This window comes from Stenella coeruleoalba (assembly GCF_951394435.1).
Source record: "Stenella coeruleoalba genome assembly, chromosome: 7".
NCBI lineage: Eukaryota > Metazoa > Chordata > Mammalia > Artiodactyla > Delphinidae > Stenella > Stenella coeruleoalba.
This window is the reverse complement of record NC_137153.1, coordinates 53,372,463-53,394,281: the sequence shown is the minus strand read 5'-3', so window position 1 is coordinate 53,394,281 and position 21,819 is coordinate 53,372,463. Positions and strand designations below refer to the sequence as shown.

The window sequence follows — 21,819 nt, the reverse complement described above, 5'->3', positions numbered from 1 at the left end:
CTTCTAATTATCTGCAGAACTCTAATAAAAGAAGGGGGCAGAAAATGAAACTTTGGACCCGATGCTGTGTTCTTGAAGCTTTTTTACAATACTATGTCCATTCTGAAAACCATAGAAAAGATAGTAAATGAATAAAAGAAACAGAGGACAGGTAGAATCTCAAAGAGATAAAAAGAGGAAGCTAAACATCACAAGAAAAATTAACAATAATCAGCCCAGAATGAGAATGGTAACTGTCTTCACTACTATGATGGTCCCTGATTGCTCCTGACAACAGAAACTTAAAAATCATTTGAGCTCCAACAACAGTAGACTTTGCCACCTCACCTTTAAATAAAAAGTGTCAGTGTATACTTGCCATTATTTTTTAATTACCAAACCAGGATATATTCTGATTACAGTGATCATACTTCCATAAGCCACTACAGTTTCAATTAATAGTGATTAAAATCACATTTAAATATTCTGGAATTTCTAGGACTGCAAGAAATCAGATTTCTAAGTTGTATAATACTTTCTATTTTTGGATAAGTCTACATACTTTTGGAAAGCATAAAATATATGCATATTTTCTAGACATATTCAAGATGCTCTTCTTTCTTACAAATTTAACTGTCCTGCTTCTCACTTGCATTTCCTTCTTTGGAAATAACTAAAATAACACTGCTCTTAACTTTGAAACTGCTGTTTTACCATAAAATTAATATTATCCAATTTAGCCTAATAAAGTACAAAATCCAAAAAAGTATGCCAAAAGAAAACATGACTTAGATTCAGATAAATTTGATCATACTCCAAGCAAAATAATTCCATATGACAGAATACAACTTTCATTTAACGTGGGTTGTTACTTCTGTTCTCTAAAATTAGCATTAGATGATGCTATATGCATCTTAGTTGTTAACAAATAATAAATACCAATAAATCTTTTCCTAAATAATATGCTTCTTCTGGGACATATGTGTACCCCTTTTTATTTTGTAAGGAAATACATTTAAGGCATTTCCATCTAGGTTATGGCTAGCTGACTACTCTGTTACTAGTTTGTACTCTAAATATTGCCCCAATTTTTATTTTACATTTGATATGTCAACACTGAAAATGTCTTCATCCTAATGAATACTATTTCTCTACTTTTACTGAATAAACAAAAATCTCCCATGAACTTGCAATGCTGAGTTGATAGGCTCCTCAAGTTTATACTCTGATTTCCATCTTTTAAACTTTCATGGTATTTTAAGCAAATTTTAATACAAGGATCTATGCCACTCCTCCAATCAACAAAATTGAAGGTGTATGTTTCTGATAAGCACTTTGCTAGGTGCTGGCAATACAATCAGATTCTGGTATTTCAAATATTTTTACAATGCAAATTGGTCATATTTTGTTATCCATTTTTCCAATTTATTTTGCAAACAGTTAATATTATACTCATGTAAATTTTAAACATATGCTCATATAGTCACTTAACCTTTATCTCTCCTTATGGAAAATACCACTTTTTTGTTTTTCTTGCCTTAATTCAGCAATGATTTAGTATACTAAATATCTACCAGTGACTTTCCCACCTTCCTTCAACCTGCCTTTAAAAGGAACAATGGTCATCTAGGGCTAGATACAAATGATACCTAAAATAACAGCAATAGCAACCAGGTATTGTATTCTTTTCTTTTTCTTTTTTAACATCTTTATTGGAGTATAATTGCTTTACAATGGTGTGTTAGTTTCTGCTTTATAACAAAGTAAATCAGTTATACATATACTTATGTCCCCATATCTCTTCCCTCTTGTGTCTCCTTCTCTCCCACCCTCCCTATCCCACCCCTCTAGGTGGTCACAAAGCACCAGCTGATCTCCCTGTGCTATGTGGCTGCTTCCCACTAGCTATCGATTTTACGTTTGGTAGTGTATATATGTCCATGCCACTCTCTCACTTTGTCCCAGCTTACCCTTCCCCCTCCCCATAACCTCAAGTCCATAAAGTCTATGTCTTTATTCCCATCTTGCCCCTAGGTTCTTCATCACCTTTTTTTTTTTTTTTAGATTCCATATATATGTGTTAGCATACAGTATTTGTTTTTCTCTCTCTTACTTCACACTGTAGGACAGACTCTAGGTCTATCCACCTCACTATAAACAACTCAATTTCTTTTCTTTTTGTGGCTGAGTAATATTCCATTGTATATATGTGCCACATCTTCTTTATCCATTCATCTGTTGATGGACACTTAGGTTGCTTCCATGTCCTGGCTATTGTAAATAGAGCTGCGATGAACATTTTGGTACATGACTCTTTTTGAATTATGGTATTCTCAGGGTATATGCCCAGTAGGGGGATTGCTGGGTCATACGGTAGCTCTATTTTTAGTTTTTTAAGGAACCTCTATACTGTTCTCCATGGTGGCTGTATCAATTTACATTCCCACCAACAGTGCAAGAGGGTTCCCTTTTCTCCACACCCTTTCCAGCATTTATTGTTTGTAGATTTTTTTTATTTGTTTGTTTGTAGATTTTTTGATGATGGCCATTCTGACTGGTGTGAAGTGATACCTCATTGTAGTTTTGATTTGCATTTCTCTAATGATTAATGATGTTGAGCATTCTCTCATGTGTTTGTTGGCAATCTGTATATCTCCTTTGGAGAAATGTCTATTTAGGTTTTCTACCCATTTTTGGATTGGCTTGTTATTTTGATATTGAGCTGCATGAGCTGCTTGTAAATTTTGGAGATTAATCCTTTGTCAGTTGCTTCATTTGCAACTATTTTCTCCCATTCTAAGGGCTGTCTTTTCATCTTGTTTATGGTTTCCTTTGCTGTGCAAAAGCTTTTAAGTTTCATTAGGTCCCATGTGTTTATTTTTATTTCCATTTCTCTAAGAGGTGGGTCAAAAAGGATCTTGCTGTGATCTACGTCATAGAGTGTTCTGCCTATGTTTTCCTCTAAGAGTTTGACAGTGTCTGGCCTTACATTTATGTCTTTAATCCATTTTGAGTTTATCTTTGTGTATGGTGTTAGGGAGTGTTCTAATTTCATTCTTTTACACGTAGCTGTCCAGTTTTCCCAGCACCACTTATTGAAGAGGCTGTCTTTTCTCCACTGCATATTCTTGCCTCCTTTATCAAAGATAAGGTGACCATATGTGCATGGGTTTATCTCTGGGCTTTCTATCCTGTTCCATTGATCTATATTTCTGTTTTTTAAGTGTGCAGTGTTTTAGGATGAGGTAAGTTTTTCATGGAATTCTCCTTGTTAGTGATGTGGGTTGCAAATTAGCAAAGGTTGGCTTTTTCACTGCCATAAAGTCAACAGAGGCTATAAATAGAACAAAGTTAAGTATGCGACAAATTCTATAATACAAATAATGCGATTAAAACCTACCTGCAGAAACCTAGGCAGAAGATGGTCTGATTCAATGCCAACATATATGTGCAGCAACTCCAAGAGGGAAATAGATTGGCAAAGTCGCATGACAAGTCCAATTGCATAAAAAGTGTCAACCATTGAATCTGTGTCCAGTGAATTAAAAAGACAGACATGGTAAGTAAAACATAGATCACAACCCAAATCTATAAAGCACTTTGAAATACAGTTGAGACTCCTTATTTCCTTTTTCTCAGTACATGTGAGAAATTTCCTAAATAGATTACTAAATTACAAAGACTATGTAACCAAAGAAAACACTTTATATCATTGTACATTTTAATTGCTCCTCTTCCAGAAAGGATTTAAAACTTGAAAAAGAAGGCTCCATGGCCAAAGCTAAAGCATTTATTCCCCATTTATGAGATTCTAAAGGAATCCCAGCATAAAAGTAAACAGCTAGACTCTAGACTACACCAGTGAAAACAGGCTGGAAGTCAGTTTATTAAAGAAGCTGTGGTGCCCACACCTTGTCCATTGACAGGAAAATGACAGAGATGAGAAAATACTATTTCAGAGAAGATTTATGGAAATGAGATTAATGATGCCATGATATCAAATAACATCTTATGTGTATCTAGCATTTATGGCTCATATATATGTAGTTAGTGCTTTCTGGATTTCTGTGAGTTTTAAACACTGGAACTTGGGCCCACTGCAGAGGGCCCAAAACAAATACTGCATTTGGAGAGAGCTGAAATGGGAGGCAAACAAATGTTCATCTAAATAGGATAAATGTGTTGGTTTAAATTTTAAATTGAAATCCTGCCATGTTAAGAATCTTCTAGGGAAGTCTTTGTTGTTTTCACTCCCTAGTGATCATTCACATGATAATAATTTATCAACCACAAAGGGTGTCTCTTCCCAGCAGCTCTATGAGATAGACATAATTATCATCCCCATTTCACAGATGATTCCTGAGGCATAGACAGTCCATGCTCTTATCCATGGCCCTGCACTTGCTGTAACAGAATTATCAGTCACACGGCTCCTTGAAGGAAGAAAGTAGCAGACGTTACTAGTCCAGGTGCTTGAGTGCTGTTGAGCTACTTAATTTATACATTGATTCAGGAACTGTACTGAACCCCACATAGTCCTTTTCAGCCTGCCTTCCATATGAATGGGTTGTGTTTCTTTAATAATACGTAGCTTTTATAATTATAACGGCAGGATAACAATTAAGAAATAAGTACACTGCTGACTAAGGCACTTTTCCTACTGGAAAGGCCAGGCAGCATAAGAAAGAGTTCATGCCTTGTTACTCATGTTGTGAATGACCTATAATATGCCCTCAAAGCCACAGCTAACTTCCAAGGTCTAGAAGTTATGTTTTTTCCTAAAAATATAAGGGAAGTTTTCCTAAGCCCTGTGTTTTCCTCTGCTTGAGGACTCCCAACACTCATAGTTGAAATTCAAGCCTCAGGCTGTATCTTTGGAGGTTCTTAACAAAGGCAAGAATTTATCTGTAGATTGCAGTAATGAAAAAGCAACATTTATGGTGCCACAGAAGTAGATTAATTTTCTGAGGATACAGAAGTCTGAATTGATGAGCACAGCATGACTTTTCCCAGATATATCCTAGATGTTTGTTTTTAGCTGAAACCAGCAGTTGCTCAAATTGTCAAGTCATGCAACAGTTGTAAACTGTGATGACACTTACCCATGTGGGGATGGAACGTGAAAAGAATGTTATTTTGACAGTCAGAATGTTAAATGACAGTGATTCATTTCTTGGAAAACTGAAATGCATTTAAAATCTTTACTTTTTAGGAAAGTGGAGGAAACTTATGACTTAAACCATTAATGCTAACTCCCATATAGGTGATGAGTCATCTACAAAGTGTGTCATTTTCTTATGGACACACTGCCCTTTAAAGGGATCAAATAGAAGCCTGGGGAATATAAAGTTTGTCTTTCATTTGTTAGTAGTTTCCAGTTATCTGAAACCTGGGGAATAAAAAACAGGAGAAGAATTGGTTAATTCCTGATTTCTCTGCAAAAAATGTTTTACTGGAATTTACAGATTTCCACAACACACACCAAATCTGCTAAGGTTTGGTGCAGAACAAAAACGGAAGAGTGAAATGGCACCACCACAACGCCATGTCTATGTTTTCAGGGCAAACGCCTACTCAGGGGGAAGCCACATACCTTTCCCTCATCTTACCTCCCCCCCTCCTCCAAAAAGGTTTTGGTTTTTGCAGTAAGAACAAAGTATGCTTACTGAAAAATATGGTCACTACATTTTAGAGAAGTGAAGGCTATTAGGTGCAGTTCATAGAAGTTAAAAAATTATTATAACCAGGACTAGGTGAAAACGAGGATTGAAAGTTAAAAATCCAAAACTGTTTTGGGCTTTTACCTTTTCCAAATGAAAAGAATCTGACTGTCATATTTGTGAATATCCATGAGTGGCCACAGAACTGGATTAAGTAGTAGATGAAAAGATAGGCATTCTTCCTATACCTACAATAAATACAGGAAAATACTTCATTTAAACATATTAAACACTTCCTTTATAATCACCCTTTCAGCATTATACTCATCTTTTCACTAACTTACTGGCCAATCTGAGCAAGCAAGAGACAACTATTCCATATCAGAGTCTTTTATTTGGTTACCCCTCTAAACCCCATCAGATTTTGAAAGCACACTATCTGTTAAAGTAACCATCCTGAGTTTGTTTAAAGACAAATATGGTTCTATTTCAAAATCCACTTTCATCTTTGATAAACCTCTAACCTTGCTGCTCCCCAAGGAATAAAAGCATTGCAAAGTAGGCTATGAATGTTTTTGAAAAGAAAATATGGATGGAGAGGGGCTGATGTGGTCGATATGTGTCCCTGCTAAGTGCAGAACTTGAACTTGATAACTAGGTTATAGTTACAAGAGGGGAGTAGCAATGGTGGTATTCCCAGGTGGTGGATAATTCAATCATGGGACACACCTGACTTCTGAATGCATTATGTGACTGGGGACAGTGTCTCACCACTGCCTATTATATTTTGCAAGAGCAGATAGCTTCCTTCACCAGACACACAGAGAAAGCAGTTTAGTCACTTGGGCCAGATATGGGAAGTCAAGCTGGCTTTTAAAATGGGTTGCTGGGGAGATGACTAAGAGAAGACTGACAGATACACGTTTGAGGGAGTTAGAGAAAGCACCGTTTGAAGCGTTGCCTCTGGTTCGGAAAAGCGGTGGGAGTGGCCCTGCCCAGGGTAGACAAGATTTTTCTCCTAGTTGGAGACGTGAAACCTCTGGGAAATCAGGCAAATACGTTGGTAAGCAGATACAGTGTAGCTTGATGATTTTACCTGGGCACCCCTACAGATGACGCAAGTACTACTAAATGAGTGGGGAAGAGGAATTCCTCCCTCAAACCTACAGCAGAATCACATGCTGCGTGGGTTAAACTTACACATCCCAGGCTCTACCCTCGTACCACTGGATCAGTTTTTCTGGAACTGGGCCCTGAAATCTACACGTGTGATTGGTGTTTCTGCAGCAAGTAGAGAAAGTCAAGGGAAGGGCTCCAGGTCGGCGGAGGGGGAAGAAAAAAAAAGACGGCAAGAGAGAGCACAAAAGGAAGGGTGGACACGCAGCCCGTCCTTCCCATTTCCATAGCTATAAAATGGGGGAAATAACAGTTACTCTTAGCGTTGTCGAGACAACTGAATTAGCTAATACCTGTCCAGAGCGCCACGGAGTGTGGGGCCTAAGTTTGCTCGGGCGCTGGCCGGTGCTCCCCCAGCTCATCAGTATCGGCACCACCCACCGCCCCGTTCCCCACCCTCACCCCCGGCGGCCCCTCCTCCCGTACCCGCTCCTCTCCCTGCTCTGCCGAGCGTCCTACCTGGGCTGCAGCCAGGCGGGCAGCTCCACGGGTCCCATGGGCCGCCGTCTCCAGGCTCTCCACGCCGACCGGGAACGAACACCCGCCAGGAGCGCCGGAGGGGAGGCCGGGCGGCCGGGCGCGGAAGGGCGGGGCCTCTCCTCACGCAGCAATTTACCAAAAAAAAAAAGTTCCTGAAGTTCCTGCGGCGGCGGGAGCCAGCTGCACCACCACTGGCACGCCGAGGCGCGGCAGGTGCCCGGGCTGGGCCGCCCTGGCGGGGGCCCTAACACACCCCAGTCCCAAGTAAGGTGCACCAGGCTCCTTACCCGGCTTCCTAATCTTTGTGTTGAGACTCCGTTGCAGCCTCGTAGAAACTAACGGACCCTAACCCCTGACCCCGGAAGCGCGCAGTCAAGCCATCCCAAAGCCTGCTGGGATGCGTGAGCCCCAGGTGCCGCCTCTCATTACCCTCACCTGTGAGAGCGGTTAGGCTAGGACGATTGTGAGCAGGCCTTCCCTAACACTTTTTCAGCCAAGAGGCCTGATTCCTCAGTATCAGACATCCTTGCCCTCTCATTTCTCCTGGGTCCTCACTGATGCTTGCAAATCCTTTTATTCACGTTGTGTTGTGCATCTCGCTATCCTTTGCCCAGCCCTCAGAAACCTCCTGATCACTCAGGCCTATGGCATCACTCTCTCCTTCATGCTCTGGTGACCCACTTGCTACTTTGCTGATAAGATCCAGACCATCTTCCAGCTTCTCTGCCTTCTAAGGGAAATATCCCCAAATAAATTTAAAACAAAACAAACAAAAAGCCGAGAAAGCACTTGCAAGTAAGCAAGACCATATGCCCGATTTGGGGAGTTGGAAGGTAGTATCCCCATTTTAGCTAAAGGGAGTTGAACCTTTCAAAAATATGTTAAGGCACTTGCCACAGGTCACATGACTGATAAATGGCAGTATGAGAATCTCAAGGTTTTTTTGTTTTTGTTTTTCCATTAGGCTAGCTATAGTTTCCTTCCTCCTAGTCCATTCTGACCTGGTACCTCATCTCTCCATTTCTCTGCACCTTCCCTCACCCCCTGCCCTGGGTCGGAAGTTCATCCCTCTCCTGCATTCACCAGTCCCTTCTCAAAGTCATTCCATCAGTTATTACCCACACCTTCTTCTTGCATCTCCATCCTGTCCTTTCCACTGGCTTTCACCACAGTTTAGGAACATCTTCAAATCTCTCCCACCCTAGAATTACACATGTTATTCTTTCTGCTTCTCTCTGGACGTAGTTTTCTCTCTCCTTTTTCTCATAACTCCCTGCCCACTCTCATAATCAGACGCTTCTTTATTTCTTACCATCTTCCTGGTCCATAACACCTTACTATTTAACTTCCCTTCCCAACACTCTCCAGAAACTCTCCTCTCAGGGAGGCTGCCTTGATTTCTTCCCTGAGTCCCCATTCTGCACCCACTGTGTAGATGACCCCACACAGTTCTTGCTCTTGGGGAGAATTTCATGTAAAGAGGAAACTGATTTTACAAGCAAACACTGGTGGCTAAGCAGTCATCAATGTCATCAGTGCCCAGGCCAGGCAGCGAGAGAGGAATAAAGTCCTGGATGGACTGGAATGGGGCGAGAGGAGAAGGCAGAAAGCGACCCTTTATCATAAAACACGGACCCTGCATCTACATCCTCCCCCCTCCTCCCCTTCCACAAGTCTACTGCATTTACCACCTTCACCTCTCTTCCCTGTGCCTCTGCAACTCTGAATGTTAGACTTTTCTCGCCTTCTGTCCTTTCTTTCTCTCTAGACGCCTCCTCTTCTCCAGCTCTATTTCCTCTCAGGTCTGCCCTGGGCCATCTTTTCCCTTTGCCACCATGTTATTCCTCAGCACAGACATCTCCCCACACGGCTTTATCTCCACGCGGATAATGGCTAACTCTATTATCTTCAGCCTCTGTTGTTGTTTTTAATGAACACTAGTTCTGGCCTTTCAGCAGCTTCTGGATATTTCTGCATGAAAATCCCATTGTAACTTCCAATTGAATCTATTTAAAATAAGCATACTGTCTTTCTTCCCATATCATTATCTAATTTCCTACAGGGAGGCCACGGTTTTCCTAGTCATTCGGGTTTAAAATTTAGGAGTCATCATTAAGTCTCCCCACCCAATCTAATTCTATTGATAGAATTATTCTGTTGAGATCACTAGCATTCTACTTCTGTTCCTTATACCCAGAACCCGGGTAAAGGACACCCAAAAAGAGCTCCTTTTTACTTGCCAAAGAACAAACTACAAACAAACAAAAAACCTTTCAAATCAAGAAGTTAGGGAATTCTACCTTGTTTTCCAAGGAATCAGTGCAGAGGGAGCTTATGAGAGAACATTTTGAGTAGGAAGTGCATTTCTCCCTCTTCCTTGGCAGGGCCTTAGGGCAGGTCCTCTTCAGGTCCTGCCAGCATTACCAAGGCAGACTTCACCAGCCTCCCTGCCTCCCGTCTCTCCTCCTTCTACCCAGACTACCATACATTAGTTGAAGCCTGCTGGAAGTATTTTCTTAAACCACAGTCCTGATCCAGCCATTTTTTTCTGGTCAAAATTCTTTGTGGTTCTCTGTTGCCTGTTACAGTCATATCTCCTCTTGCCTCTAAGCCAGTCATACACTGACATCTCATACCACCCTATCCCCCACCAATTACAGCAACTCACCATTCCATGACCACACCAGGCATTTTCTGATCATCATGTGTACCTATGTGAAACTTTTCTCCTTCTTTGAATTTCTCTTCTACTTCTTCCCCTTCATCCCAATATTTACCTGTCAAAGTTCTACTCATTCTTTAAAGCCCTTCCCAGAGCTTCTTCTGGGAGCTGCACTGGTCTAATGGATGTCTATGATAGCACTTACCTTAAGATATTTTTACTGGGGTTCCTGCCTACTCAACTAAATTGTGAATTCCCAGAGGGCTCTACCTCTTACTTACAGTAAGAATTTGACATACTTTAACTTCTATGAACAAAGTCTCTTTTGCCAAAACTACATGATTCTTGGGAGGATTGAATAGGAAAATGTATAGATGAAAATGTGTAAAAGTACCTAGTACAGTGCTTGGCATGATAGGTATCCAAAAATGTCAATTATCTACTTGTACAGGAGAAGTCAGAGGTCGGGATAGTTCAGGTAACTCAAAATTAACATGTTCTTGCCTTTAGAAGGAACTTTAACACTATTTGAATATGTCAGTGTTGTTTTCCTTGGGAAAATGTTTAAATTTGTTTTCATCCCTGTGAGCACCATTTGGGAAACTAAAGCCTTGAAATACATTTCATGGCAGTAGCAGATTAGCTCAAGAATTTTTTAAACCATATATAAAATGTAATAAGCTACACTATTTCATAATGATCTTCAGAGAAATTAAATCCAGTGGTTGAATATCCTGAGTTTGGACATTTAACCATCCATCTATCCATCACCCTGTTCCTGCATTTTTTTCCCTCCCATTCCTTGGCAATCCCATTTTTGAATGTCAATACTTCATGTGATATTCACTGAGAGCAGAGATGCTGGAAAAGTGCCCCATTGCCCCCTTCTTCTTCCATTACCTACAAAGGGCACTGTAAGGATACAGTTATACTCTGATAACTTTCAATTCTAGATTTCCTTTTTATTTCAATCACCTGGAATTTTCAGGGATCACAACCTCTCTCTCTTCCCACTCCCAATCCCATAGCACAGTTTGGAAATTTCACAAGCTGCTAGATCCATACATAACCCTAGAGATTATGTTGTCCAATCTTCTTGTTTCAAAGACACCAAAACTCTAGTTAAAGCTAGGCTGAGATCTCTTTCCACAGCATTGTGCAAAATTTCAGCTGTATTTGCCCAGTTATCTTATCTTACTTGGGCATTAATCATAAATAGTCATCTATTGTAATCTTTGCCTGGACACGCTCTCAGCCTCTATTACCACTCTTTTTCAGCTGATCCGAAGCATTGCTTTTACTTCTCTGCTAGAACTTTAACTATTCATCCTTTAAATGTCTTCCCCCTTTGCGACTCCATTTAGAAGACCAAACCCTGGACTTCTTGGTCATCATTATCCCCCAATCTATCCTCTGTCTTATTCCAAGACAAATGTGTTCAAGTGTGTAATTGGTTCATTCAGCCATGCAGGCGCTGTTATAAAATCTCTTAGTTCACGTGATTATATTATTGATTATAAGCTATATGTGTTTTACAGTGCTTTCTATGAGTTATCTCACTTAATCTTCAGAGCAACCATATGAGGTGGGTGGGAACTGTTCTTTTTTTTTTTTAAAGGAAGGAGATAGGGGATATATGTATACATTTAATGCAGATTAAAACCACAAAGAGATATCATTACACACGTATGAGAATGGCCAAAATTAAAAAGACACAATATCAAGGCTGAGAGGGAACTCAATCCATCCCTTTGCAGCCTTCCTACAACCAGCCCAAATCTCCTAAGGCAAAAGGATGCCTCTAGCAGGCTTGGAGGAAAGTAACATACAAAGAAATGCAAAAGAGAAAGTCACATTAGTATAATTCCAAACTGTTATTCTTGTTATATACAGTTAAGGTTTTATTTAAATTCACATACAATTTTCATTTCTATTTATTCTTGTTCCATGCCATTGTCTATGATTACTGAAAACTGCTTTTCTTAGAATAATTCACTTTACAAGCTACTTAGAGGAGTCACCCACAGAAAAACAACTTAATATGGTAATTTTTGAGATCAGGTTTAGTTTTATAATGATGGAAACATTATTTGGGTCACAAATATAAATATTTTCAAGATCATTTTTATATTGATCTCTTTAGATAAAATTATTTTTGTTTCCATTATATCCAAATCACTTTAAAGGCAGGGTTGCTTTTTGATAGTCTAAGGTAAGAGATTTTAAAAATGAATTAGGCTTTAAAAATTTAAGACTTTTTGACTGTACGATATGTACACAGAGTCAAGAAACAAAACGGCAACATCTTTTGTAATCATTTTTTGGATAAAGAAATTACAAAACAAAAGAGATAAAGTCAAAATAAACAATCTAAACACTTATTAATTCATCTAAAATTATTGAATTTTACTGGATGTTTAAATAGATAAACATAGCTCATACTGTGCATTTATGTAGCTTAATAATGGTAGGAAATGCTGATCCCAAAAGAAAACTGACCAGAAAGATTCCTTCCTAGAAAAATGAGTTTCAGAAAAACAAAGGTCTTGCTTCTCAGATTATTTTAATCCATATTGCCTTCTCAATGTTGGCTACTCTGTTAGTTGAGTGGGATTAGATAAGAAGATCATAGAGATCTCCATGATCTGGTTCTGATATTCTATAAACTCACAATTTATTCTGTATCTCAAATACATATTTTCTATAAATGCTCTCCTTAGAAAAGCCATCAGCTGTAAGTGATGTCAATGTTCGTACTTCTTTATTCATGCATTGGTTTGATACTTTCATTTTGCTGTTTGTGTATACTTTCCACAGAATTAGTGTTTGTTTATCAAAATATATTGTGCTTGACCTTGTGCTATGTGAGCTCTTATTGGCTGTTTGGGAGACTGGATGAATTTAAAGACAAAAAGACACATTCTCCATCCTCAAGGTGTTTCTAAACCTCAAGGTATTTAAAAAAAATTTTTTTAATTGAAATATAGTTGATTTACAATGTTGTGTTAACTTCTGCTGTACAGCAAAGTGACTCAGATATACACATTCTTTTTTTATATTCTTTTCCATTATGGTTTATCCCAACATATTGAATATAGTTCCCTGTGCTATACAATAGGACCTTGTTGTTTATCCATGTTACATGTAATAGTTTGCATCTGCTAATGCCAAACTCCCTCAAGGTGTTTTTAAATGTCTGGATTTTTTGTTGTTGTTGTTTCTTTTTTTTAACTATGCTCAGAAACAGAAAGAAACAGTTTCAGGGAGCAAGGAATTTTCAGTCAGAAGACCCGGGTTCAAGTCTAGATTTCACTTCTGTGTGATGTTGGACAAGTAATAATGCCTTTCTGAGTCTCAGTTCATTTATTTATTTATTTTTAATAAATTATTTATCTTTGGCTGCATTGGGTCTTCATTGCTGCACGCGGGCTTTCTCTAGTTGTGGCAAGCGGGGGCTACTCTTCGTTGCCGTGCGCAAGCCTCTCACTGCGGTGGCTTCTGTTGTTGCGGATCACGGGCTCTAGGTGCACGGGCTTCAGTAGTTGTGGCACGTGGGCTCAGTAGTTGTGGCTTGCCGGCTCTAGAGCGCAGGCTCAGTAGTTGTGGCACACGGGCTTAGTTGCTCCGCGGCATGTGGTATCTTCCTGGACCAGGCTCAAACCCATGTCCCCTGCATTGGCAGGCGGACTCCCAACCACTGTGCCCCTCCTTTATTTTTTAAAATGAAGATAATACAATTACAGACCCTAGCCTGCTTCCCCTATGAGGCTCAAATGTGATAACTGTCAAGCTTCAAATTCAAACGCAGACGAGGTCAATGTCCCCAAAGCCCAGTGACAACCTGCTCCAGCAGTTAGAGGTGGAGCCCTGGATGTTGCCTGTCAAATAGGGCAGAAGCCTGGGGTAGAAGGAAGAAGGGGACAGAGGAGGGAGGGTTGTGGTGGTTGGAGGGGGGTCAAGCTACAGGAGACAAAGGAACTAAAAGGAATTATTATCCTAAATGAAATTCAAGAGTTAGATCTCCAGCAAGAAAATGTTCAGCATATGTTCTGGAATGGGAAGGAGTCATAGAAGAGGAGATAATACGTGGATCAGTGGGGTCGGGGGGAGGATTGAGGGGAGGAGCAGAGGTCAACTCAGAAGTAGAGAGTTCTGTTTTGAGCCAGGTCAAAAAGCCGAACTAAACCCAGATATGAAGGCTTGGTTCTCTAAATGAGGACTGTCTAGACAGAAGCAGGGTGCTGTCGTAGGTCAGATGTACTTGCGTTTGCCTGTTGTTCAGACAGAAGTCTGATTTCCCTGTGTCTGGTTGAGGGTATTGGGAGTAGGTGGAGATTGGGCCTTCGTAGGGTGTAGAAGTAGGGAGAAGACAAGATGGCTAAATTGCACCATTAGTACACTAGATACCGATGTCAAGGGAAGATAAAGGAAAGTTACCCTACTTAATATTGTTGTTGAAGGCTAATCCTGCATTGAGATTTAGTCTTTTAATTTATAAGGTTTATGAGCCTGATATAACCACATTTAAATGGCCATCCTTAGAGTTTGTAATGATTTCTTATCTGCTATTAGAAATAATCTTTACCACATAGATAACTTTTAAGACCATTGTAGAGATGGTTAATTGTTTTATATTGCTGGTATAAAAGTCTTATTCCATATGGTTGGACATCGCATGAGTGATATCTATCCGATTACCTGTGAGATAGGGTGAATCTGGTCTTGTGCTGGATCCCAGCCCCCAAGAAGGAGCATCCTCTCAGACTAGTCTGAGGGGCAAGAGTGGCACTGAATATACGACAAGTAGAATTCAGTCAAGCAAGAACAGAAAAAACTGCTTTACTGGTGCCCAAATCAGAAAATAGCCGGGTAAGGGAGCCACCAGGAGACAAATTTAGAACAAAATTTGGACTGATCTTGATTAATCCTAACTGATGATTTTGTTAGCTCAGGCTTGCCTTTACAGGGCTGGGTGATCTCTTCCCACATTTCCAAAAGTCCAGATATGAGCCTTAATTTTTAAAAAATTATAAATCCTTTCTCTATAAAAGCAATAATCAGTTTAAAACAAAATAGAATTATAATTTCATTCACAATAGTAACAAAACTAAAGATACCTAGAAATAAAGAAGAAACATACAGATTCTTTAAGAAGGAAGTTATAAAATCTTATTGTCAAATATTAAAAAATGAAACAAATGGAAACATGTTCTTGAATGGAGTCCTCAATGTCCTCCAAATTTAAATTTTCTCCAATTAATCTATGAAAGGAAGGAAATTACAATGAGAATCATAAGAAAAATTTTTTACTGAATAAAGTAATCTTAAAGTCCATACAGAGAAAGAAATTTCTAAGACTAGCCAAAAAATTAATTAAAAGAGGAATAGTGAGGAGAATACTAGGCAATAAAGTACAAGACATTGTATTGATATAGGAACAAACAAACTGAACAATAGAAGACAATCAAGATCCCAGGAATGGATTTCAACATATATAGGAATTTAATGTTTGACAAACTAAAATTACAATTCCGTGAGAAAAGGCTCACTTAGTTAATAAATGGTTGGTACACCTGTTTAATCCATCTGGAGGAAAATAATGTTGGAATGCTATCACACACCACATACAAAAGTAAATTCCCAGTGGATTAAAGAATTAAGTGTATAGAAAAAGTCAGTAAAAACAACTTATAAAATTTAGATGATTATTTGGACACCCTGGGGGTTAGGAAGATCTGTTCACCAAAACAGGATTATAGAAAAATGTTTTTGTATGGCAAAAGATATCAAAACAGTGCCAAAAGATTAAAATTATATTTGTATTACTGGGATGAACCTAACACTTAGTCATGATATATCATCCTTTTTATATGCTAGTGGATTTGTCTGCTAATATTTTGTTAAGCTTGAAGTCTGCTTTGATATTAATATAGTTACTCCAGATTTCTTATGATATGTGTCTGCATGGTGCATCTTTTTCCATCCTTTTACTTTTAGCCTATCTTTTTCTTTATATTTGAAGTGTAAAAAATTAAAAATTAAAAAAAATAAAGTATATCTTTTGTAGACAGTATATCATTGGGTCTTACTTTTATATCCAGTCTATAATCTCTGCCTTTTAATGAAAGTATTTAGTTTACACTTAATGCAGTTATTGCTGTGGTTGGGTTAATATCTCCCATCTTGCTATTTGTTTTCTAATTGCTTTTTCAATCTTTTTTCCTCCTTGCCTGACATTTTTGGAATTATCAAGTACTTTGGGGAATTTCATTTTGTCTCCTATATTGGCTTTTCAGCTATAGTTTCGTTTTATATTTTAGTGGTTGCTCTAGGAATTATCATATACATCCTTAACTTATTATAATCTACATTGAGTTAATATTATACCACATCACATATATTATTAAAAAAATTAAAGCAGAATTCTTCCATTTTTCCTTTCCATTAGTTCTGCTATTTCTGTATTCTGCCATATATTTTACTACTACATATACTATAAATCCCACAATAAATTTTCATTTTTTAGAAAGTTAATTGTCTTTTAAATAAATTTTAAATAAGGAGGAAAGACCTTTACCTTTACTACATATTTACCATTTTTTGCAATTCTTCATTCCCTCACATAGATTCCTATTTTCTATCTATCATTTCTCTTTATGCTTAAGAACTTCTTTTAGTATTTCTTCTAATACAGGGCTTACAGCAATGAATTATCTGTTTCTGTCTCTATTTCACCTTTTTTTGAATGATATTTTTACTCTATATAAAATTCTATGTTTCCACATTTCCTCCTTTTAATTTCTTTTACTGTTAGTATTTTTTGCTCTAATACAATTAGATTGCATCTAATTTTTGTGGACCTTGTGACCCAGGGCAGATGTGATATAAGAAGAACTTGAGCCTAAACATGTATATATATTTTTATTACTTCATTTCTTAGGTATAAAATAATTTCAGACTGTCTTGCCATTGTGGTGCCCTTGGTGTAAAGATCTGTTCATATTTAACAGACACTAAGGTGTGTATGAAGAAAGGTTTGGGAGTTTTATTCTAATTCTGATGAGGTGTAGAGCTCAAAGCAAATTATTTACTCACGTGAAGCCATTTTGCTTCATTTGTAAAATGAAGTAAATAAAATGACTTATGTTTATAAGAACTGTGACCAAAATAAGACCAGATAATGATATTCGTAATTATAATAATTACAATGATAGCTAAATATATCGAGGGCTGACTATTGCTAGTCTCTATTCTAAACACCTTATGTGATTTAACTGATTTGCTCCTCCAGCAAAGCTACGATGATGTAATATTAATTATTTCCATTTTACAGCTGAGAAAACTAGAATACAGATAATTTTAGTAAATTATCCAGGATTTTAACACTGCCAGTAAGCAGTGAAGCTAAGATTTGAACTCAGGTGATTGAAAACTGCCTTTACACACATAATTGGTTTTCAAATGCTGAATTTAAAATTTTGCTTCAAAATCTTGGGAGGCAGAATTTACTAAACAAACAGTACATTGGCTGGTCTTTACACACATCTAAAATCTGTCCTGGGTTCCAGAGGAGATGTTTTCCCCTCCAACTTAATTTAATTACATCTGAAGCTATTTCGACATTTATCCATCACCATCATATTTATCCAGACAGCTGTCACATTAAAGCAGTTGAATCTATCACCCTCAACTCATGGCAACTAACAGACCCTCCCTCTCCCTTGACTGTGCCTTTTGCTCCAGCTGTTGCCTTATCTGCCTCCTTCTCTTTGCAACCAAGCTGGCATGCTTTTCAGACCCTCTCTGCCTAGGTTTTCTCCTTCACTTGACGTTAACCACTTCCTGCTTCTTTAAACCGTCTGTGGCCACTGCTGTCCTCTACCTCTCTCCTGTCTCTTTCTCCCTCTTTGGATCTTCGTTTCACGCTTTACATCTACGATAACCTATAGTGATTGTTTGTATGTCTGCCTCCCCATCACGCTTTGAGCTTTCTGAATATGGGAATCCGTGCCTTCGCTGCCCTCCACCCCCACCCCACCATCTCAACCTGGCAGGACATCAAGTGAGGAGTAGCTACTCAGGAAATGGTGTTTAATGTTATTTGAAACAGCTACCATTGAGAATGTTGGCAGGTGATCCCATAACGACTCCTTGGGGATGGTAAAGAATCCTATTCCAGGAAAATCAAGGGAAGTTTTTCTCGACGTCTGGGAGATTGGGCATGTTTAAAGACCCAGGGGAAGAATGCTATGGAGCACAAGTGATTAAACTTATTTAAGAAATGGAGACAGGAAACTTCCTGGAGCAGCATTGTAGGAAGGACTCCAGGGAATGCACAGGAGAGGGAAGTGACCTCACATTCTCAGCTCTACTCTTCCTGAACTAAAGTTCCCTCTATCTCAGAGAACAAATGTGATAAAAAATTTCCTTGAACGCCAGAAACATTTTAATAGGAAAATTATTAGCTCTTTAAAAAACATACTGTGTTGAAGATCTTTGGTGATTAGGCTTTAACATTTTTGGCTTTGGAGATTTGAGAGCTACATCAAAATGGGATTATTTCACCTTCAAGGTGTGTGTGACCTCAGTAAGGTGCAAACCTGAATTGGACCCACCTGCTGGGAGGCTAGAGTGCAGACAGAGCTTTGTGAGTTTAGCTCCCAAGGTGCATCAGCCTCAAAGGGGGCTTACCGTATTGTATGGACCTGCCATTTGTGTGTAGCTGGGAACAGATATACGATACTGGTGTTTGAGTTTTGCTGAAGGTCTTAAGGATAGAGTCCTCACAAATATCACAGTATATTTTATTTTATTTTTTAAAATTTATTTATTTTACTTATTTATTTTTGGCTGTGTTGGGTCTTCGTTGCTGCGTGTGGGCTTTCTCTAGTTGCAGTGAGCAGGGGCTACTCTTTGTTGAGGTGTGTGGGCTTCTCATTGTGGTGGCTTCTCTTGTTGTAGAGTGCGGCCTGTAGGTGCACAGGCTTCAGTAGTTGCAGCACACAGGCTCAGTAGTTGTAGCTCACGGGCTCTAGAGCACAGGCTCAGTAGTTGTGGCACACGGACTTAGTTGCTCCACAGCATGTGGGATCTTCCCAGACCAGGGAGAGTATATTTTAAAAGAAGATAATGTTGATGGGTAATGAACTGAACAGAAAAATCTTTAAAATGATAACTAAACTATAATGATGTATTGTCAAAATTTGTTAAATATCTTTTTTAAAATCATAGGAATATAAAATGGATAACCAACAAGGACCTCCTATATAGCACAGGGAACTAGATATTGATAAGATTACCCAATTTCTTATAATAATCTGTAAGGGAAAAGAATCTGAAAAGAATAGATATATACATGTATAACTGAATCACTTTGCTGTACACCTGAAATTAACACAATATTGTAAATCAACTATACTTCAAGAAATACAAAACAAAACAAAAAAACAAACAAAAACTCATAGAAATACAATGGTCAAGTTGCAGTTAGTACTCAAGAGAACTTTTTGGTGAGGAACTCATCCCTTGAAGCTGTAGTTTCCTGATCTGTAAAGTTCTAACTTCACAGCACTGAGGTGGGAATAAATTAGATTTTGTTTGGTGTGTATTTGTGCATATAAACATAAACACTTAGCCCAGTGCCTGGCCCAATATTATAGATGAAATTCAACAAATTATTTATTAAAATATATACTTTACAAGTATTATACACCCACTTTGGTGACAAAATATTTCTGTGGCTAATCAATAGGAATTGACATGTTAACTCTTTCCTCATCTAACAGGTATTATCTTATCCTGACAGAAGTTATGGTGAGATAAACATCATCCTTCTTAAAATAAACCGGTCACTTGTTTTTTAAATGTTTTAGTTGATTAGGTTTTGTTATGCTTTTAAAAATCTAAGGGGCAAATAATGCAAAAATAGTTTCTTAAATTGGCTTGAAATGTAATTTTTAACAGGATATTTCAGGTTCACATTGTATTTAATTTTTCACCAAGCATTTTTATATACTGTATATAAGTCCATATGTGGAATATATTCTCTACTAAATTCACTGGCAAATAAACAAAAGCTTTCAGAGCCTTTAAAAAGTGCCAAGAGAGGGCTCCCCTGATGGCGCAGTGGTGGAGAGTCCGCCTGCCGATGCAGGGGACACGGGTTTGTGCCCCAGTCTGGGAAGATCCCACGTGCTACGGAGCGGCTGGGCCCGTGAGCCATGGCCACTGAGCCTGCTCGTCTGGAGCCTGTGCTCCGCAACGGGAGAGGAAAAAAAAAGTGCCAAGAGAGGCCACACAGCCGCCGCTGGAGCCCCCGGAGGCGGCAGCCGTGGAGACCGCGGCTGAGCCCTATGTTTCCGAGAAACTGGCGGAAGAGGCCACAGCCGAGTCAGGTCGGGTGACCGGTGGCGAAGAGCAGGGCACTGGCAAAGGGGAGGAAGATGAGCCGGAGGATCAGAGTGGAGACGAGACGCCGGGATCCGAAGCGCCGGGTGACAAGGCCGCAGAGGAACAGGTTCAAAGTCTCCACCACCCTCGGAAGAAGAGGCAAAAGATGAGGAAGAGGATCAGACTCTTGCGAACCTGGACACATATACCTCGGATCTCCATTTTCGGGTGAGCAAAGACCGCTATGGAGGGCAGCCACTTTTCTCAGAGAAGTTCCACACCCTTTGGTCTGGGGCAAGAAGTACTTACGGAGTGACAAAGGGGAAAGTTTGCTTTGAGGCCAAGGTAACCCAGAATCTCCCAATGAAAGAAGGCTGCACAGAGGTGTCTCTCCTTCGAGTTGGATGGTTTGTTGATTTTTCCCATCCACAGCTTGGTGAGGATGGATTCTCTTATGGTTTGAGTGGACGAGGACTCGAGGCAGAGAATGGGCAGTTTGAGGAATTTGGCCAGACTTTTGGGGAGAATGATGTCATTGGCTGCTTTGCCAATTTTGAGGTTGAAGAAGTAGAACTTTCGTTTTCCAAGAATGGAGAAGACCTTGGTGTGGCATTCCGTATCAACAAGGAATCCGTGGCTGACCGGGCCCTCCTACCCCATGTCCTCTGCAAAAATTGTGTTGTAGATTATATTTTGGTCAGGAGGAGGAACCTTTCTTCCCACCGCCAGAAGAGTTTGTGTTCATCCATGCCATGCCTGTGGAGGAGCGCGTGCTCACTACAGTCCCTCCCAAGACCATAGAGGAGTGTGAGGTGATTCTAATGGTGGGACTGCCTGGATCTGGAAAGACCCAGTGGGCACTGAAATATGCAAAAGAAAACCCTGAGGAAAGATACAATGTCCTGGGAGCTGAGACTGTGCTCAATCAAATATGGATGAAGGGGCTCGAGGAGCCACAGATGGACCCCAAAAACTGAGACCTTTTAGTTCAGCAAGCCTCCCAGTGCCTTAGTAAGCTGGTCCAGATTGCTTCCCGGATAAAGAGGAACTTCATTCTTTTTTTTTTTTCGCGGTACGCGGGCCTCTCACTGTTGTGGCCTCTCCCGTTGCGGAGCACAGGCTCCGGATGCGCAGGCTCAGCGGCCATGGCTCACGGGCCCAGCTGCTCCGCGGCATGTGGGATCCTCCCGGGCCGGGGCACAAACCTGTGTCCCTTGCATCGCCAGGCGGACTCTCAACCACTGCGCCACCAGGGAAGCCCGGAACTTCGTTCTTGATCAGTGTAACGTGTACAACTCTGGCCAATGGCAGAAGCTATTGCTGTTCAAGACTTTCTCTTGGAAAGTGGTGGTGGTCGTCCCTAATGAGGAGGACTGGAAGAAGAGGCTGGAGCTGAGGAAGGAAGTGGAGGGAGATGATGTGCCTGAGTCTATAATGCTGGAGATGAAAGGTGGGCTAAACTCTGCAAGTTAG

General features: G+C 39.7%; 1 protein-coding gene and 1 pseudogene across 3 annotated transcripts in view; one reads left to right on the top strand and one right to left on the bottom strand.

The window, feature by feature from the left end:
- HACD4 (3-hydroxyacyl-CoA dehydratase 4) overlaps window positions 1–7,639 on the bottom strand; it is a 22,640-nt gene extending 15,001 nt beyond the window's left edge. For both annotated transcript variants that reach the window (XM_079927961.1, XM_079927960.1), the window contains exons 1-3: window positions 7,275–7,639; window positions 5,784–5,887; window positions 3,380–3,507 (exon numbers count right to left, since the gene is read on the bottom strand). In XM_079927961.1, coding sequence (XP_079784087.1) covers window positions 3,380–3,507; window positions 5,784–5,887; window positions 7,275–7,312 — 270 coding nt within the window. In that variant the 5' untranslated portion in view covers window positions 7,313–7,639. The remainder of the gene's footprint in view (window positions 1–3,379; window positions 3,508–5,783; window positions 5,888–7,274) is intronic.
- On the top strand, window positions 7,311–21,819 carry LOC307188893 (heterogeneous nuclear ribonucleoprotein U-like protein 2; annotated as a pseudogene). Its single transcript has 3 exons — window positions 7,311–7,422; window positions 20,190–21,418; window positions 21,600–21,819. The product of its transcript is annotated as a heterogeneous nuclear ribonucleoprotein U-like protein 2 (transcript).